This window comes from Vipera berus, assembly GCF_964194415.1.
Source record: "Vipera berus genome assembly, chromosome: 4".
NCBI classification, from domain to species: Eukaryota; Metazoa; Chordata; class Lepidosauria; order Squamata; family Viperidae; genus Vipera; species Vipera berus.
Window position 1 is genome coordinate 13,883,322 of NC_138206.1, and position 20,111 is coordinate 13,903,432.

A 20,111-nucleotide genomic window follows, 5' to 3' on the forward strand; every position below is an offset into this window, starting at 1 on the left:
TTCCTAAATATAAATTGTAGCCATCCTTCTTAAAATCTATTCCTCAAACTGGGCTCAGTATGTAAGGTAAGGTGCACAACACATTTGGAATGACGACCTTCTTAGATTTAAGAGAACTGATGTTTTTTTTCTAAAAAGCTGTTTTAAACCTGGAGATGGAATTCAGTAGCCAATAACCTTAGCTAACATGGTGTAACTAATGATAGGAAATCAGGTTTGAGATTTAAGATGAAGCCATCAGTTTAGAGTCCTCAATTATTTTATTCAAAATTCTCTTCCTGTCTCCTCTTATATAAGTTGCGGCTTAAATCTCAGGATGGAAAAAAAATCTATCGTACAATTCCCTTTGCCGCATACATTGTATATTCAAATACGAAAGGATTTTTTTTCTCTCCTTTGCAGTACATTTTTATTCCACATGTGTATAAATATAACCCAAAGATTATGATTTTAGTATTCCTACCAAAATATTACATTTTTGTACAAAAGTTTACAAAAACTTTTCTCTATATTTACAGCCCAATACTGAAAAGAACTCCTGATCCAATAATGTAAAAGATAAGTGTAGTGCATTTAACTGTAATGGTGAAAAGAAGATACATGGTAATAACAAGATGCAGGATTTTTTTTTCCGTTTCAAAATAAAAATATTTCCAGCTTTTTTCATTGTTGGATCCCAAAGGTGCAACCTAGGGTTAAGTGTTCAAAGGCATGGAGTTTTAAAATAAACAGAGGTTGCACAATATGTCCCTTTTACAACTTTGGTTTATGGAACTGCAGGTAATGAGGAATTGTAAGATGTTATAGATCCAATGGCCAGGAACAACATCTGAAACCCTTAGGTGACCCACTTTTGTTTCTCACCTCATCAGAACTGCAAGCTGCTCATTATTTCAGTTTTCCCACAGTGGTATGCTTCAGAGGCATTAGGACTGAAATTTGCAAAATTTCTTAGCACATGCTGGCTAGAAAGTGTTGTAGCCTCAATCCACCTGGAGAATATAAGATCGGAATGCCTGCAGCTGTAATTCCCAACAGTGTCCTGAGTGATCTATGTGCAGGGCAACGTAGGGAATCAAAGATGACCAAGTAAAGCACCACCTTCCATTGCAGAATGCATTATCTCTGCTTGCCACTGTCAGAGAAATCCAGGGGAAGAGCTTAGATCTCACTTAATATTGTGCTATTTATGAATGATAAGGAATATTTTTTAAAAAACCAACCTTTAATTTGAACAATGAACTCCTTAAATTGGTATCTTAAGATGGTGGCTGGTTGCAATGTGTGCTCAAATAATTAAACCACCATGTTTGACGGATCTACCGTTAGATATCCTTTCAGCCTATGTGTCTGATGTTTGCAGGGGTCCCTGCCTCACGCATCCTCATTCTTATTCATAATATGTTAATGACATGTAAGATAAAACTGGATCATTTTGATATCATCTGCATCCTAGGGCACATGGGATTCCATTAGCATCCAACATTTAATCCAGTCTCGATACCTAATTTAAGGGATAAAGAGGACGGAAGAAGAAACCCACAAGGTAGGAGGTGCAAAAGCTACAGAGAGGAGAAGGAAGCTTGTGAAATGGGTCATTTGCACAAGTCATCACAGGCTGGACAACCTGATTATTCCTATTCAAAATCGCTAGACAGATTTTGAATAGAAAACGCCTAATACTCTTGAGCTTGATACTTCATACTCTACACAGATTCTCCCATAAGGAGGGGTTTTAGGAAGGAAGTGGGTTGGAAGCCAAACCACTCACAGGGCAAGCTATCTGTTTGCTGCCTTGCTTATCGCATCTATAGATTTATTTATCCCACCTGTAGATTTATTTCCAGGAAAGTGAGCAGAAGACTGCAGTTTTAAGAAGTATTAAGAACTTTAGGGTTTTCCCAGTTGCAATGTATGGCTGTGAAAGCTGGACCATAAGAAAGGCAGAGCGCCAAAGAATTGAGGCTTTTGAACTGTGGTGCTGGAGAAGACTCCTGCGAGTCCCTTGCACTGCCAGGCGATCAAACCGGTCAGTCCTAGAGGAGATCAACCCTGACTGCTCTTTAGAAGGCCAGATCCTGAAGTTGAAACTCAAATACTTCGGCCACCTAATGAGAAGGAAGGACTCCCTGGAGAAGAGCCTCATGCTGGGAAAGGTTGAGGGCAAGAGAAGAAGGGGACGACAGAGAATGAGGTGACTGGATGGAGTCACTGAAGCAGTAGGTGTGAGCTTAAATGAACTCCAGAAGATGGTAGAGGACAGGAAGGCCTGGAGGAACGTTGTTCACGGGGTCACGAAGGGTCGGACATGACTTCGCAACTAACAACAACAAAAGGAACTTTAGAGATTTAAGAAGCTGCCACGTGTGCCATGGACCTTCAGAATTGTGGGATCGCTCTTTTTCATCCCAGACTAAATAGCTTATAGAACCTGGGATGTTTGGCATGCATATATGGGTTTTATCAATAAGCTTTTCTTTCATGGCCCACTGGTTCCCTCTATGAATGGCTAACTGGCGTCCCTAAATTTGATATACTCCAGATGTTCTGAATTACAATTCTCATAATGTAATGTTTCATTCTCACTGAATGAAAACGATAAGGATTCTAATAAAAGATATTAGAATGTGCAATGTTAGGGAAGATCCTTGCTAAGTTTTCTGAGTTGGGTGTTGTTTTCTTGTTTTCTGTTTATTTTTCCCCCCAGCCAGATTTCTATTTGTACACACATACACGTGAAAATCATTAGTGGATGTCAGCAGTGTATTTTTGATGCAGTGCATATTCCCAGGTCTCTCCTTTATGTAATAGATGTAAATATTAGCTTACATATTTAGAATTTGTTTGGATGATAAAACACCCATTTCTTTGAGTTCCTTTATCGTTCAGAATCACCTATATTTGGAAACAACAGATCCAGACTTCACCATCTTTAGCATACTTGATAATGGAACAAGCTATGTAAGCATGGTTGCATTAATATGCTTTTAAGCTTGGATCCAGCAACTCACTCTTTTGCTTCCCCCCCTCCCCTGACTTTTGTCTTCTACAAACTGAAGACTGTTATCCTGACTTTTCAGCCTTAAAAAAAAACCCACCAGGAGTTCATAATTGTTAGCTGCCTCAGGAATGGCCTCCTAATATCTCATCGAGGTTGATGTCTTTCATCCAATCATCATTACTAGGCTCTGTTTTCAACAAAGAATCAATGAAGTCTGGGTCACTATTGAGTGCAGGCCCAATGTTATCTGCTTGCTGGTTCAGAAAATCAAATGCTAGATCATTGGCATGATCTGTTCCTTGAAAAACTCTGGTGGACATTTGAGTAGCACTTGATGAGAACTGGTTCGATGACAAGGGGTGGGGTTGTGTCATCCCCACCCTGGGTGGATTTAAGTGGGCCACAACCTCTGCCTGTAATTGAGTAGGCATTGCACTCTGGGGTTTGGATGCCCCGCCCACTTGTCCATTTAGACTTTGGTTCATTTGGCTCGGAACGGTTCTCATCTGGATAGTGCCCAGTTGGTTAGGAGGCACCATGGCGCGCTGAGGAAATTGCTGGAGGGCAGTTGTGCGCTGTAGTTGCTGATTTGTATAGGAGCTTCCAGATGAGAAAGGGGATCCCGAAGCCCTCTGTGTTTCCTGTTGTTTGGACCCTGCTTCTGAAGACACCCAGTTCTGAGCTGCAGCATTTGAGTTGACCATCACATTTGAAGATCTTTGGGCTGAAGTCCCTTGATTCAAGCTGAGTTTCCCTTGCTGGGAGTTAACTCCCAAGCCGTTGTCAAAGGTTGGCATGTTATTGCCTTGCCCAGGTGGCGCTGGCCGAGACGCAGCAGGGTTGTTTTGACTGGTTACAATTGGGTTTAGATTTCTACGCTGGGCAACCTGGCTCACTCCTGGAGTTGCCACATTATATGCATTTGGTTGACTGCAGGGAATGTTCCCATAGCAGCTGACGTGGTGCCCTGCTGGAAGAGAAGGCATTCTGATGCCATGAGCCGTGGACAGGAGATTTGATTGCTGTGGCAAAATGTTTGAAGTGGAAATGGGATTGGAGAAACACAGATTGGAGTTGATGCTCACAGCTGGTGATCCACCTAAGAGAGAACAAAGAAAATCATCCCTCATCAGATCCAAACAAGACTCAGAAACCAAAGTATCCAATAGGACCAGTTACTTCTCTGGCTATTTTCTTATCTCTCACTCAACACAATGACCCTACTAGAGAAAATGAAGTATATTTTAATGCCATTTCTTTGAAGGATAGTAGAATCACACATCATCCCTTTTGCTCAATTACATGGCAGAATCAAGCCAATTTTAGCCGATCTTAGCAAAGCAGCTTGATCAAAGTAATACTTAGATCGGAGATGATCAGGAAACACCAGAGGGGTGAGCTAGAGCTGGGATTTTTTTGTTTTAAAAAATAAAAAAAATATCTTTAAAGAAGACACTACCAACCATCTACAGGTAATTTTCAATTTGCAACAGTTCATTTAGTGACCATTTGAAATTACAGTGGCACTGAAAAAAGTGTCTTATGACTGTTTTGCACACTTACAACCACTGCATCATCCCCATGATTACATGACCAAAATTCGGATGCTTGGCAACTGGTTTTTATGACTTTTGCTGTATCCCAACGTCATGTGATCACCTTTTGCAACATTTTGACAAGCAAAGTCAATAGGGAAGCCAGATTTTTTTAACAATTACGTTACTAACTTGACAACTTCAGTGACTTGCTTAACAACTGTGGCAAGAAAGGTTGTAAAACGGGGCAAATTTAACTGTCTCACTTAGCAACAGAAATTTTGGGCTCAATTGTGGTTGAGGACTAACTGTTCACGGACATAGCCCTGAAGTCACTAAACTCAAGAGAACTTGATTAGATTTATGTGCCAGCTGTTGCCTCCTGAGTGTGTGTCCTTTTGTTCTGATTTCTCTCCTCTTCCCAGAAACTTCAACCAGAAGATTATAAGCAGAAACTGATGGTCAATTGTAGAGGATACTTTTTTAAAACATATATTTATGCAAGTTTTTTTTAAAGGAAGATTAAATCAATACAAACTATTATAAAATAAAAAAGAGCATAAAGTACAAGGGAAAAAAGTAAAAGAAAAATAGAAAAGAAAAAAAGATACAAAGAAACAGCTTCCAATCTTTATAGTAGTTATAAGTCCAATTATAAATTTACCTCTGACTCAATGGTTGCAACCTAACTATCTTCTTTCTGTAATCTATCCTGTCTAATCATCATAATCATAAAACTAAGTTCATATTCTTCTGTTTTGTGCAAAAAATCTAGAGTGACTTCCCAGTCAGCAATAAATTTAGATATTGTCATTTCTCTGATCAAAGAAGTCAATCTGGCGATCTCAGCAAGTTCTATCACCTTCACCAACTATTCTCCACTGAGGATAAGAGATAAGGGGAATGCATTTGTAGCGGCACTTTCCTGCATGGGTAATGGATTAGGCCAGCTGATCACTTAGCTGGATTTGTGCAACACACATTTTGTGGTTCATTTGCTAAGTTGTGTCTACTTTTTCACGACCCCATGGACCATACCTCACCAGGCCTCCTTGTCCTCCACTCTCTCCCAGGGTTTGCTCAAATTCATGATCATTGCCTCAATGGCTTTATCCAACCATCTCATTCTCTGCCCTCCCTCTCTCCTTTTTGCCTTCCATCTTTCCCAACATCCGGGTCCTTTCCTATGAGTCCTCTCTTCTCATTTGGTGGCCAAAGTATTTGAGCTTCAGCTTCAGTATCTGTCCTTCCAAAGAAGAGTCGGGGTTGGGTTTCCTTTAGGATTGACTCATTTGATCTCCTTGCAATCCAAGGGACTCTCGAGAAGACAAGACAAGACAATATAACTAAGGTGAAATGGGGTTGGATATTTTATGTTTCAGAATTTGTGGAAACCCGGCAGGTTGTGTGAACTCAACTATCATAAAAGGTGAAAGGTAAAGGTTCCCCCGCACATGCGTGCTAGTCATTTCTGACTCTAGGGGCCGGTGCTCATTTCCGTTTCAAAGCCGAAGAGCCAGCGCTTGTCCGAGGATGTCTCCGTGGTCATGTGGCCAGCATGACTAGACGCCAAAGGCGCACAGAACGCTGTTACCTTCCCACCGTAGTGGTCCCTATTTTTCTACTTGCATTTTTACATGCTTTCGAACTGCTAGGTTGGCAGAAGCTGGGACGAGTAACAGGCGCTCACTCTGCTACGCGGCACTCGGGATTCAACCCGTCAAACTGCCAACCTTTTGATCGACAAGCTCAGCGTCCTAACCCACTGAGCCACCACGTCCCTCTCAGCTATCATACTCAACCGCAATTTGATCTACTGCGGAATAGTATGTTATGTGAACATTTATTAACGTATATTTAGGAAGGAGTGCACCAAATCAGCCCAGCCAGTCAAAGAAATGGCAGTGAGACTTCCACTGTGACCCGCTGAGCCTTAGTAGACTGAGACCAAGCTTGATTACAAACCAGGCTTAATTAAGTGACCCAGCTGTTAACCTTCTCCTGATTGATTTTTGGAGCCACTCATTTTAGCGTGTTGCATCTTAAAAGAGAAGGCATTTTGAATGTGATATAATATTATGATTGAAAGATGAGCCACTAGTTCATATAGCTTGCTATTCTGGACAACAACTGGCATCCAGCCTTATGTGAAAGGTGAAAATCAGCAAGAAGAGGAAACAGTTGTTCCTTGGTTAAATACAACAAATAAACATTTCCTTTGACTCAGATATGCAGGAGGAATTAAAACATGATCTCTGCATTCCACAGTAGGCAAATCTGCATAGAGGTGGCTTCTAGCTTGTTGGCAAAGCTTGTTAACAAGCTGTCACTTATGGCATGAAGCATCTGGATTTATGGCTGTGCCTACAGGTAGTCCTTGACTATGACTACCATTGAACCCCCTTGCTGGCTGAGGAATTCTGGGAGCTGAAGTCCACAAGTCTTAAAAGTTGTCAAGGTTGCAGACCTCTGATTTACAAGAAAATAAGTTGTCTAATTCCAAGTACAGGTAGTCCTCGACTTACGACCACAACTGAGTCCAAAATTTACGTTGCTAAGTGAGATGTTTGTTAAGAGAGCTTTGCCCCATTTTACGACCTTTCTCGCCACAGTTGTTAAGTGAATAATGGCAGTGGTTAAGTTAGTTATATGCAAATCTGGTTTTCCCACTGACTTTCCTTGTCAGAAGGTTGCAAAAGGTGATCCCATGATCCTCGGACACTGCAACCATCATAACTGTGAGTCAGTTGCCAACTGTCTGAATTTTGATCATGTGACCATGGGGAGGCTGCAATGGTTGTTAAGTGTGAAAAATGATCCTAAGTCACTTTTTCCCCCCAGTGATGTTGTAACTTTGAACCGTCACTGAATAAACTGTTGTATGTCATGGACTACCTGTAAAGTAGCATTTTTAATTGAAATGCCACATCGCTGGAGAAATTTTTGAATGGCCTGCTTGCCTTGCTGACTTTTTCTGTCTTGCTGTGTGTTGTGTAGTGGGTTCTGGAGAGCAGGAAGGACGCCAAGACGATGAGTACAACATAACAGCTCTTTATTGGGTGGAAGTGACTGTACTGGGGAATAGGGGCTAACTGCCCTGTTATATATACCTGGCCAGCACCTGGCCAGGTACTCAACCAACCAATCGGATTGAACCTCTGTTTCCCGCCAAAACAGTTACAGTTCAACGCCTCCTGGTGGTGACTCTTATACAAGCTTTAGGTGTTCCAATAAAGCCTAATACATAACACTGTGTCTTCCAGCTTGAGTTTGTGCTGAGTCTTTCAGCAGGAAGTGCCTTGACAATTTTGCCACCCTCTGCTCAGGAACCCTTCAGACTTTTATTTTATTTCATTTTTTGCCCAAGAAAAAGGCGAGCAACTTGAAGCATGGATGTGAAAGCATAAGTAATCACGACTGATTGGATTTGGAGACTCCAATGGGGCTTGGGACTCCAGTGGGAAGGTTTCAGACTGAGGGTGGCTGATAGATAAAGAACAGATCCCACCTCCCTCCCCTGCTCATCCTACTCCCCATCTTTTAGTTAGGCTTGAGTATTTGCATTTTTATAGCATTTTATTTGTCGCGTCTACAGGCAGTTTTATCTTTTTAACATTGTAAGCCATTCAGAGTTACCCTGTGGCAACCCCTGCCCTGTGGTAAGGTGGGCAGCTAATAAATTTAATAACCAATAAATAAAAACATGGATTTTGCAGGAAGTGAGGAGGAAGGGATTTTTGTTATTCCTGGATTGGTGGCAGCTTGGGGTGAAATCCATATCCCTGTTTTTGCTTTTCTTCTCCTCAGGGTCAGCAGAAGAGAAGGGGATCGTGGATCATCTTTAAACCGAGTTTGCAGGATTGGAGAAGGAAAAAACGGTAGCAATGTGAAGGAACCCATGGAGTTTCTTATCAGAGAGCTGCCTGAATTAGACATGTCATTAGCAATTAAGTAATACGACCAACGCTGAATTTGTACACTATCATTGAAACGAACCAGATGTTCCAGACACATAACATTTGTCTGTTGCAACAAAAAGACTCAGGGCAACTGAGACATTTTCCAGATTAGCCAAGATGGAACATGTTGATTCAGGCACAGATGGCCAACATACTATATTCTTTTGTTAACAGCAGAAATTGCTTCAGAGGGTGCAGTGGTTGGGGACAATGGTTCTCTCTCTTATTCCTAAGACAAAGTTTCCCTTTTTCTCTGAATTGCTCACTATTTTTAGCTTCTTCATTCTTTCTCCCCCCCCACCCCAACTCTTCTTTTTGTGCTGGTCTAATTTATACCGGATGGACAGAAATTTCATTCCAATTAGTGTTCAGTGGAGAACATAACCAGACCTTAGATACTAAAAGAATTGAGTGGTAGTGCAGAATGTGTCAATTTCTGATTAATGGCCAGGACTTGACAGTCTATCATGAAGAGAGAGGTGTCTGCTCTCTTGAAAGTCAGTTTTGAGACTGGCTAGGTAGTCTTTAATTCTGTTTCACGAAGAGTAACAGTAGGAGGACCATTGAAACTAAATCCAGATCAGAGGACAAACGTATTCAATGAAACATAAGGTAAATGACACAGTGCAGAATATTTTTTTAGAAAAATGCTGGACAGTCTTTCAAATGTATGTGTTCTCCATCAAATGTATAGAGAGAAAAGTTAGGGAGATCTGGAATACAGCATCCAGTTTTGGTCGCCACAATATAAAAAAGATGATGAGACTCTAGAAAGAGTGCAGAGAAGAGCAACAAAGACGATCAGGGGACTGGAGGCTAAAACGTATAAAGCACAGTTGCTGGAATTGGGTATGTCTAGTTTAAAGAAGAGAAGGACAAGGAGTGACATGATAGCAATGTTCCAATATCTCAAGGGCTGCCACAAAGAAGAGGGAGTCAAGCTATTCTCTAAAGCACCTGAGGGCAGAACAAAAAGCAATGGATGGAAACTAATCAAGGAGAGAAACAACCTAGAACAGGGGTGTCAAACTGCCGGCCGGTGGGTCAGACGTGTCATCCGGAAGCCGCACCCACCCCATTGCCAGCAATGGCAAAACTCTCCCGATACGTTGCATGATGTCACGTGATGTCGCGAGTTTGACATGTCTGACCTAGAACCAAGGAGAAATTTCCTGACAGCTAGAATAATTAATCAGTGGAATGACTTCCCTCCAGAAGTTGTGTGTGGAGGTTTTTAAGAAAAGATTGGACAACCTTTTGTCTGAAATGGTATAGAATTTCCTGCTTGAGCAAGGGGTTGAACTAGAAGACCTCCAAGGTCCCTTCCAGCTCTTTTATTCTCTTAGGTAAAGGTAAAGGTTCCCCCGCACATGCGTGCTAGTCATTTCCAACTCTAGGGGCCGGTGCACGTCTCCGTTTCAAAGCTGAAGAGCCAGCGCTTGTCTGAGGACATCTCCGTGGTCATGTGGCTGGCATGACTAGACACCAAAGGCGCACGGAATGCTGTTACCTTCCCACCGTGGTGGTCCCTATTTTTCTACTTGCATTTTTACGTGCTTTCGAACTGCTAGGTTGGCAGAAGCTGGGACGAGTAACAGGTGCTCACTCTGTTACACAGCACTCAGGATTCGACCCGCCAAACTGCCAACCTTCTGATTGACAAGCTCAGTGTCCTAACCCACTCTCCAAATACCTATCTTTCCTTGAAACATTTCTCTGGTGACTCCTACTAAATAGACTAAGGGAGGGCCCGTCCTTGAGATTGAATGCCAACCTAGGAAGTGAGGAAAGGTTCATATCCTTGGAGCGATGACTTAAAGACAAGATCCTCACACAATTATAAGTACCTTAAGTAAAATGGAAAGAGCAAACTCTATTTATCTCTTTCAGGTGTCCTTTCTTCTTGGCGGATACACGCCATAATGAATTTTGAGTTTATGAACATGCTTCTGATTCATTCAACCTTGCATCAAGGTGTATGCCTAAAATGCAGTGTGTGAAAAGTCCCCAAAATAGAACATGAGTCAGTCGGACTCTGTTAGCCAAATCAGCCTTCTGTAACATATCCAGAGACCTAAGAAACAGTTTAGATCTTCACTAAGTAAAATTTAAATTTTTGAAAAGTGAGGATCCATGAAGAACGTTTGAGTCATCAGACGACTCGCCACATGCTCTTCCTTTTTTTTTTGAAGTCCTCGATTGGTCCAGCCCACCAGGCAAATTCCAACAGTTAGACAGGCATCTTTAGACGTCCTCTGATTAAGCGGATAGTACATGCAGTGGGCCCGAAATCACGAATCGATTTTTAAGCTGCTGGTGCAAACTGCACCAATGCCGTACAATGTTCATGGATACCGCAACAGTGGAGGGGAAAGGTCACTGGAGAGTTCCTGAAAATCAATGTAGCCTCTGTGAAGGAAACTGAATGCTGGTTTGTTTGGAGTAGGGAAAAGGCCTCAGGAAAGATCTAAGGGACAAGGAGACTTTTGTGTTTCAAATGGATGAAAGCAAAGGAAAGTTTAGGAGGAAGGAAATTTGAGAGACCAGAAAGCATGAAGAAAACAGGAGAAACTCTCACAGCGAACTTGGAGAGAAGGAAAACCTAAGTGCTGCTCAGGAGGAAAGAGCCACATGCCCCACACTCAAATGAGTCAAATCTTTGTCTGAAGGTGGCTTGTTTGCTTTTATGTGCATGCTTACCAGAATATTGGTGTGTTTGCTGCACGTTGACCTGGCCCCTCCTTTGGTCCTTATAATCTGGTGGTGGTCTCGTAAGGTGTCTATTCAGTTGATCTTGAGAGGTTGCTTTCTCCTACAGGATGAAGAAAAAGAGAAAGGCATCGCTATTTATTATTTATTGTTCTGAAGATTTGAACAGGATCACCTGCAGCATATACATACATTCAAAGATGCATTCTTAAAGGATATCCTACTCCACTGATGCAACAGAGGAGAAGTGGGTGGGGAGCCATGGATATTTGTTGCAACAAACCTCTCCAGCTTGATGTCCCTCAGAGAGGTTGGAATTAATTTTGGAAACTAAATTCTCAACAATGGAGGACATCAGGCTGGGAAAGCTGGTAGAGATAACTATAACTTCAGGTTATAAAACAGGGAGATCCCCCACAGATCCAATGAAATGTTTGTATATTGTTTGGGATGAGAACAAACATTAAGAGGAACTGTTGCTGGGACATATCTGTTCTAAAGAAAAGGCTACAAATGAATAAAAGCAACTTAGATAATCTGAATGAAATGTCACATGTCACATTCTCCCTACAAAAGGAAACCATTTCCAGTCCAACTGAGCAGTTTTCACAGGAAATAAGGCTTCTGGAGAGCAGTCTTCCAATATCTCAGGGGCTACCACAAAGAAGAGGGAGTCAAGCTATTCTCCAAAGCACCTGAAAGCAGGACAAGAAGCAAGGGATGGAAACTAGTCAAGGAGAGAAGCAACCTAGAACTAAGGAGAAACTTCCTGACAGTTAGAACAATTAACCAGTGGAACAACTTGCCTCCAGAGGTGGTGAATGCTCCAACACTGGAGGTTTTTAAGAAGAGACTGGACAGCCATTTGCCTGAAATGGTATAAGGTTTCCTGCCTGAGCAGGGGGTTGGACTAGATGACCTCCAAGGTCCCTTCCAACTTATTCTTATTCTTATTATTATTATTCTTATTCTTATTATTCTTATTCTTATTATTATTATTATTATTATTATTATTATTATTATTATTATTATTATTATTATTATTATTATTATTATTATTATTATAAACCAAGTTTTGCCTGAAGGGTGTATGTATGTAAGTATGTATGTATGTATGTATGTATGTATGTATGTATATGTCAACTCTCAGCTGCCCTGCAATCTGTTATCCTTTAGGATGAAAAATATAAAATGTCTATCTTTTGTCTGCAGTCATATCATCATTGTCTTCTACACTGAAGTCTTGCTCTAATATTATTGCAGGTAGTCCTCAGTTTTCGCGGGTGTTTGTATGTGGATCTTTGGTCATTCGGGTTTTCCCCCACGTAAAATTGAAGGTGTAAGAGCAACGTTTCGACGGAATCCCATCCGTCATCCTCAGGCTGGTGGCTTCAGCTTCCTTCTTCTGGGAGAAGCATGTGGTAGTGGCTGTTTGTTCCTCTTTTTTAAACTGCCAGAGGGGGTGTGTTCTGTGGGTGGAGGTGTGCTCTGATTGGGTGGGGGATTAGGTGTGTTCTGATTGGGTGGGAGTGTGTTTTGAATGGGGTGTGTGTTCTGATTGGTTGGGGGTGTGTTTTGAGTGGATGGGCTGGTCTCAGCTGCCAGCCTTAGAACTGAGCTGGTGAGTTGTGCTGCTTTTGTTCGGCTTCGTGTTTGTGGTGGTGCCATGTTTTTATAGTTGGTGTCAGTTTGCTTATTGTGTGGTTTGGAGGGGTTTAAAGTGGCTGATGTTGCAGCTGTAGTTAGGTTTCTGTTTTGTGGTTGTGTGTCGTTATCGTTGTGGGTTTGGATTTGCTTTTTGAATGGTTGTGTGGTGGTGATGTCATGTGATGTTATCATGAGTTTGGGTCTGGTATCATTCTTGGTGGTTGGGACTCGTCTGTCAATCAAGGCGGGTTTCCAAATGGCTGGTAGGCGAGAGGTATCATCTCGTTTGTTCATACTGTGGGGGCGTTTTTCTATCTCAATGGCTTCTCTGATTATTCTGTTGTTAAAATGTTCAATTTTGGCGATAGTTTTGGTTTTTTTAAAATCAATTTCATGTCCCGTGGCTTCAAAGTGTTGGAACAGGGATGAAGTTTGTTCTCCCTTTCTGAGTGAGTTTCTGTGCTCTTCAATGCGTGCACTTATTCTTCTGTTGGTCTGTCCGATGTATGTGGTGGGGCAGGTGGTGCATGGGATTTCGTATAAACGTTGCTCTTACACCTTCAATTCTATGTGGGGAAAAACCCGAATGACCAAAGATCCATATATTACACAAATATATGAGCTGTCACCGGTGTGACTATTGCCTGTTCGATGGCCTTCAGGATAGGCTGAAACAGGAAATAAAGATTTGTCCCATGTTTGGGGCCTAGCAAGGTAATCTAAATAGTTAACAAGCATTTGACACATATCTCCCCTTGCTTCTCAAGCTAACAAAGCGAGAGAGATCCTGTGGCTTAGAGGTGAAAACAACTGCCTAATGTGCAATCAGCCCAGGTTCGAATCTCAGAAGGGTATGGCTGACTGATGAAAACTAATAAGTTTGAAATGCATATCAGTCTCCCTTAATTCTTTGTTAGCAATTTACACAAATATATGAGCTGTCACCGGTGTGACTACTGCCTGTTCGATGGCCTTCAGGATAGGCTGAAACAGAAAATAAAGATTTGTCCCATGTTTGGGGCCTAGCAAGGTAATCTAAATAGTTAACAAGCATTTGACACATATCTCCCCTTGCTTCTCAAGCTAACAAAGCGAGAGAGATCCTGTGGCTTAGAGGTGAAAACAACTGCCTAATGTGCAATCAGCCCAGGTTCGAATCTCAGAAGGGTATGGCTGACTGATGAAAACTAATAAGTTTGAAATGCATATCAGTCTCCCTTAATTCTTTGTTAGCAATTTACACAAATATATATATATATATATATAAAATAGAAAACTGGGATATTTACTGCTTCTGTTAGTATTTGCTGCTGTTGTTGAAGGAGGAACTGTTGTTTCAGCTGCTGATTCAGCAATGTTTGTGGCGATGAGTTGATGTAGCTGGTTCCAGTGTTTGCATTTGTGCATGAGGCAGATCCTGGGTTGGTGCCTCCACTTTGACTCAAGACAGTATGTTGATTCTGGAAAAGAAAAAAAAAACAGAAGGAAAGATGGGACGAGTCAAAAGATGTACAAAGATGCACACCAGGAAAAATGGAAAGGAAGCTTCACCTTCCCTATTTTCTTGGAAGGAGATGAAAACAAAGATCCTTCCGTTATAAGCTGTGGTGCGGAAGAACTTGACCAAAACATACTTTTTTTTAAAAAAATGTGGCTATCCTTGATGTGAAATGAAAATCTTGAAGCTCAGAGAAATAGCAATAGCATTTAAGACTTATATACCGCTTCCTAGTGCTTTACAGCACTCACTGAGCAGTTTGCAGAGTCAGCATATTGCCCCCAACAATCTGGCTCCTCATTTTACCGACCTCGGAAGGATGGAAAGTTGAGTCAACCTTGATCCGGTGAGAATCGAACTGCAGTTGGCAGTCAGCAGAATTAGCCTGCAATACCACATTTTACGCACTGCGCCACTAACAGCTGAAATTGGAACCAGTAGGAGTTTCTGATAAAATCTCCTTAATTTCAAGATGGAAGGCTGAGTAAGCCTTGAGCTGGTCAGGATCGAACTGCTGGCAGTCGACGCAATTGTCCTGGGAACTATGAACTATACTGTCATAGTAGCTAGTAGTATGATCATGGAATACCAGCTACATCTGCAGTTATAATTATGCAGTTATAATATTTTATTCCTTTATCCTACTGTTTTAGGATGGGAGGGATATACTATTTTTCTATCAGGTAACCCCATTTTCATTTGATCTCATTATATATTGACATATTCTGTCTCTCCAGAAACATTTACCACATGTTTGCATGGTAAATAAGCAAAACAGTAGCTCTGATCTTGGACGTGAAGGCAACCAATGCCATCAGAAGGTATTTGATCTCAGGGCATATTTTCTCCCCCATACACAGGTTTGTTGATCACACATTTTGTTATATTAAATACTGCTTTGAAAAGCTCAAGCTGAAAAAAACACCAACCAGTCAGTCCATAAATCATTTAATCTAATTCATCCCTGAAATAAATCAGAGACATGAAAATTTGGGCAACCTGCCAACCTGCAACCTGCCCCAGGAATGGGGAAAAAAAACCTTTGAATAGATGACAATAGGTGGGCCATCTTACTTACAGAAGTAAAAAAAAAGAAGGTTAATGGAGCCAATGCATCCCTGGTATACAATGCCTTCTTCATTTTTTGTTTTGTATCGAGTATTTAAGCTTTCTATTTTCCTACTAGGTAAAATGCACCATCTTCTCCTTGGTTCTGTTTCTTTGAACAATAAGGGTTGGAAAAAATGATCAGAAATTGTAGGCACGTATGGCTCTCTGGTTGTGCGGATGTGTGAAATGATTGTCTTCTTTCTTTTTTTACACCCCATTATGGCCAAGAAACAAAAACCCAGGCCTGCATGATGTATTTAAGCTGATGTAATCTCTGGCTAGGGATCTCCATGTTCCCATCAAATTCTAGGAAATTGCCAAGACCAGAGCTTCAGATTAAACTAGTCGCTCACCCAGGAAGTTATAATTTAGTTCCTGCCCATTGCTCTTTCTGAATTCCAGTTACTCATTATTTATTTTATGTGTGGGTAAGCATTATTGCTCAATGCTTCTGTCAAAAAGCTAATTAGAGCAGCTTATGAGAATGTAAAAAAAAGCGATATGATCTGGGAGCAAATCACCAATAAAACTGTGCAGCCAAGGGCTTAAAATCTTTTCATGAGGAAACAAAGAGCAGTTGCAGAAGGTAAAGTCTCCTCTGAGTCAAACTTGACCCTTGACAACTACACTGACATAGCCCTCGTGTTCCCGGCAACAATACACTAATGGTTTGACACTGCCACCTTCTGGGATTTCCCCCCCCCCCTCCAAATTTTCAGACTACTGTATAGCACTGGGATTTGCTAGGTGTATTTCTAATCAGACACTATCCAGTTACGATCCTACTTAGCCTTTTTAACATCAGCCATACTCAAAACCTTCTACACTACACTGTTTGCTTAAGCTATGTCAAATATGGAGTAGGTTGACATTCTCACCTGTACAATAGGAAAGTCTGTATTTATTATTTGATTTATCTCATCTGAAGACAGAACACTTCATTCCCACAGCACTGTCTTAGGCCTAAAGATATTTACCCATATAGTAGGCTGAATTGCTATTATCCTTCTCATCTTCTCTACTATCCTCTGCTATTGGTATTTTATGATTTATCACTTATTGTTGTATGTTATGATTAATGATGTAACTATGATCTATGATATATGACCTATAACTTTGTGGTTTGTATGTATACTGAGAGCTTCTGCACAGAAGACAAATTCCTTGTGTGTCCAATCACACTTAGTCAATAAAGAATATTGTTCTGTTCTATTATTTGTGAAAGGAAGATCCCATCCGTCCGTTCATCCATCTTCCCCAGTGACATTAACATCACCTTCAGTCTCTAGCAGATCGACAAGCTAACCTATAAACATCATTCTGAAGTGACCCTCAGAACAAGGCATTATAAAATGTTCACAGTCCTGTCTATAGAATAATAATAATAAATAAACCTTTATTGTCAAAGTACAACATGTGTACATTGAGATTAGCTAAGCCTCCCCCCCGTGCTCTCTCCCCCCAACACACAGTGACAACAAACCCTCCATCCTACCACACCACGTGAACCAACTACACCACACACCGGCCTCCCAAGTCAATTCTGCATAAGTTCACAGAGATTATGTCCCATTTAAAAGCCTAACAGCCCACGGATAAAAGCTATTTTTCAGCCTGTTGGTACGGCTGGCTATACTTCTATATCTCCTACCCGATGGTAGGAGAGTAAAGAGATACCGTCCAGGGTGTGAGTCATCCCTGAGAATCTTCCTCACTCTTCCAAGGCAACGAGCCCTGGCGATGTCATCCAGTGGTGTCAGGGAACAGCCCACAATGTCTTGTGCTGTGCTCACTACACTCTCTGTAATACTTTCCTGTCCGCGGCTGTCAGACCAGCATACCAAACCACAATACCATACAAGAGGACGCTCTCTATGGTAGACTGGTAAAAGAGGGTCATTAGCCGTTGTTCTACCCTGTTCTTCCGCAAGACCCTAAGAAAGTGAAGCCTCTGTTGGGCCTTTCTAGCCACCTGGGTTGTGTTAACTTTCCAGGTCAGATCTTCACAGAGGTAGACTCCCAGAAATTTAAAGGAGGAAACTGTCTCTACACAGTCCTCCCCGATGTAAAGTGGGGCAGGTTCCTCCTTTTTTCTCTGGAAGTCTAACACCATCTCTTTCGTCTTGCCGATGTTTAGGTGCAAGTTGTTGTTACTACACCATATGGATAGTTTTTGTACCTCCGCCCTATATGCTGTCTCATCCCCACCTGTAATAAGACCCACCACAGTTGTATCATCTGCGAACTTGATTATCACAGTGGATGGGTCAGATGATACACAATCATAAGTGTATAAAGAGTACAGGTAGGGGCTAAGCTCGGCAGTAGGCAGTTAACATGGCCTACTAATAACTAAAGTAAGCTCTCAGGTTAATAAAAATTCAGAACATGGTTAAATAAATAACCAGATGTTTAGTGTTATTTGCAAACATGACTAGCTTACTGCTTTCCCCTAAGTCACAAAAGTCAATTATGTACAAGCTAAAAAGCAATAGATCCAACACAGATTCTTGAAAAAAAAACTATATTTCTTACATTCTTCCATTAAGAAAATTGCTCATTTATTCGCATTTTTTGCTTTTGGCTTTTGAACCAATTAAAAACCAGTTGGCAATCCATAAAACCACAGATAATAATAATAATAATAATAATAATAATAATAATAATAATAATAATAATAATAATAATAATAATTTGGAAGGGACCTTGGAGGTCATCTAGTCCAACCCCCTGCTCAGACAAATGGCTGGCCAGTCTCTTCTTAAAAACTTCCAGTGTTGGAGCATTCACCACTTCTGGAGGCAGGTTGTTCCACTGGTTGGTTGTTCTGTCAGGAAGTTTCTCCTTAGTTCTAGGTTGCTTCTCTCCTTGACTAGTTTCCATCCGTTGCTTCTTGTCCTGCTTTCAGGTGCTTTGGAGAATAGCTTGACTCCCTCTTCTTTGTGGTAGCCCCTGAGATATTGGAACACTGCCATCATGTCACCCCTCACCCTTCTCTTCATTAAACTACACATACCCAATTCCAGCAACCGTTCCCTATATGTTTTAGCCTCCAGTCCCCCAATCTTCTTTGTTGCTCTTCTCTGTACCCTTTCTAGAGTCTCGACAACTTTTTTACATTGTGGTGACCAAAACTGGATGCAGTATTCCAGGTGTGGCTTTACCAAGGCATTGTAAAGTGGTATTAGTACTTCACGTGATCTTGATTCTATCCCTCTGTTAATGCAGCCTAGCACTGTGTTGGCTTTTTTGGCAGCTGCAGCACACTGCTGGCTTGTATTTAAGTGATTGTCCACTAGGACTCCGAGATCTCTCTCACAGTTACTACTATTGAGCAAGGTACCACCTATACTATACCTGTGCATTTGATTTTTCCTGCCTAAATGTAGAACCTTACTTTTTCACAATTGAATTTCATTTTGTTAAATAGTGCCCAGTGTTCGAGTCTGTCCAGATCCTCCTGTATCTTAAGCCTATCTTCTGGAGTAATGGCTATTCCTGCCAGCTTGGTGTCATCTGCAAATTTGATGAGTTCCCCATCTATCCCCTCATCCAAATCGTTGATGAAGATGTTGAAGAGCACTGGGCCCAGAACAGAGCCCTGGGGCACCCCACTACACACTTCCTTCCATGTAGATGCAGTTCCATTGAGGACCACACGCTGAGTACGGCCGGTCAGCCAGCTACAAATCCATCTGGTGGTGATGCTATCTAACCCACATTTTTCTATCTTATCAAGTAGTAGGTTATGATCGACTTTATCAAATGCCTTACTGAAGTCCAAGTAAATTGTATCTACAGCATTCCTCCAGTCCACTAGTTTTGTCACTTGGTCAAAGATTTGTCTGGCATGATCTGTTTTTGACAAACCCATGTTGGTCTTCTTATCCTGTGGCTGCTGACTTTACTCAGTAACTTTTGTCGAGGAATGTTGTCAAATACTTTTGAAAATCTACATAGTCAGTGAGGATAGGGGCACCTCCATCTACACATTTTTAACATTCCTCAAAACTCTACTAGGTCGGGGAGGCAGGATTTGCCTTTGTGGAATGCCCGCTGATTTTCCTTCCACAAAATCTGTTCCTCTATATGTCTTTAAAATAATGTTCATCACATTTCTGCCAATTTGCCTGGAACAGACATTATGCTGAGTGGCCTGTAATTTCCATGATCTTTCTTTTTTTTTTTTTTAAAAAAAAAAATGATGTCTCATTGGCTATCTTTGGGGGTTGGTGGGGTGGGGACAGATTAAAAAGATTGATTAGAAGGTCACATGCCACATTTCTGTGTTTTAATAACCCTCAGTGGATTTCATTGGGACTCAGTGATTTGTTACCAACTAGTCTTTCAAGATGTCCCACATCTTCTCCTGTTACCTCAATTTGCTTTAGTTCCAATTTCTTCCCTGAAAAGTCAATGCAGGTTCAGCTGTCTTGTATCTTCTGTAATAAAGACAGATGACCAGAATCCATGCACTTTTCCGTTTCTTATCTTCATTAAGGATTCTTTTCCTACATTTTTTTAAATTTTAATTCCATTTATATCCCGCCCTTCTCCGAAGACTCAGGGCGGCTTACAAGCTTAGCAGTAGCCTTCATTCTATGTATATGCCTGCTTATTAGGGCTTTCATACACCCCCCAAGCGGCATTAT

At 41.4% G+C, this 20,111-nt stretch overlaps 1 protein-coding gene across 1 annotated transcript in view; it reads right to left on the reverse strand.

Moving 5' to 3' along the window:
• Positions 1–3,123: 3,123 nt before the first annotated feature.
• MAML2 (mastermind like transcriptional coactivator 2) overlaps positions 3,124–20,111 on the reverse strand; it is a gene marked incomplete at its 3' end in the record, with an annotated part of 209,528 nt that continues 192,540 nt past the window's right edge. The window contains exons 3-5 of the mRNA XM_081326281.1: positions 14,141–14,311; positions 11,196–11,307; positions 3,124–4,100 (exon numbers count right to left, since the gene is read on the reverse strand). Coding sequence (XP_081182407.1) covers positions 3,124–4,100; positions 11,196–11,307; positions 14,141–14,311 — 1,260 coding nt within the window. The remainder of the gene's footprint in view (positions 4,101–11,195; positions 11,308–14,140; positions 14,312–20,111) is intronic.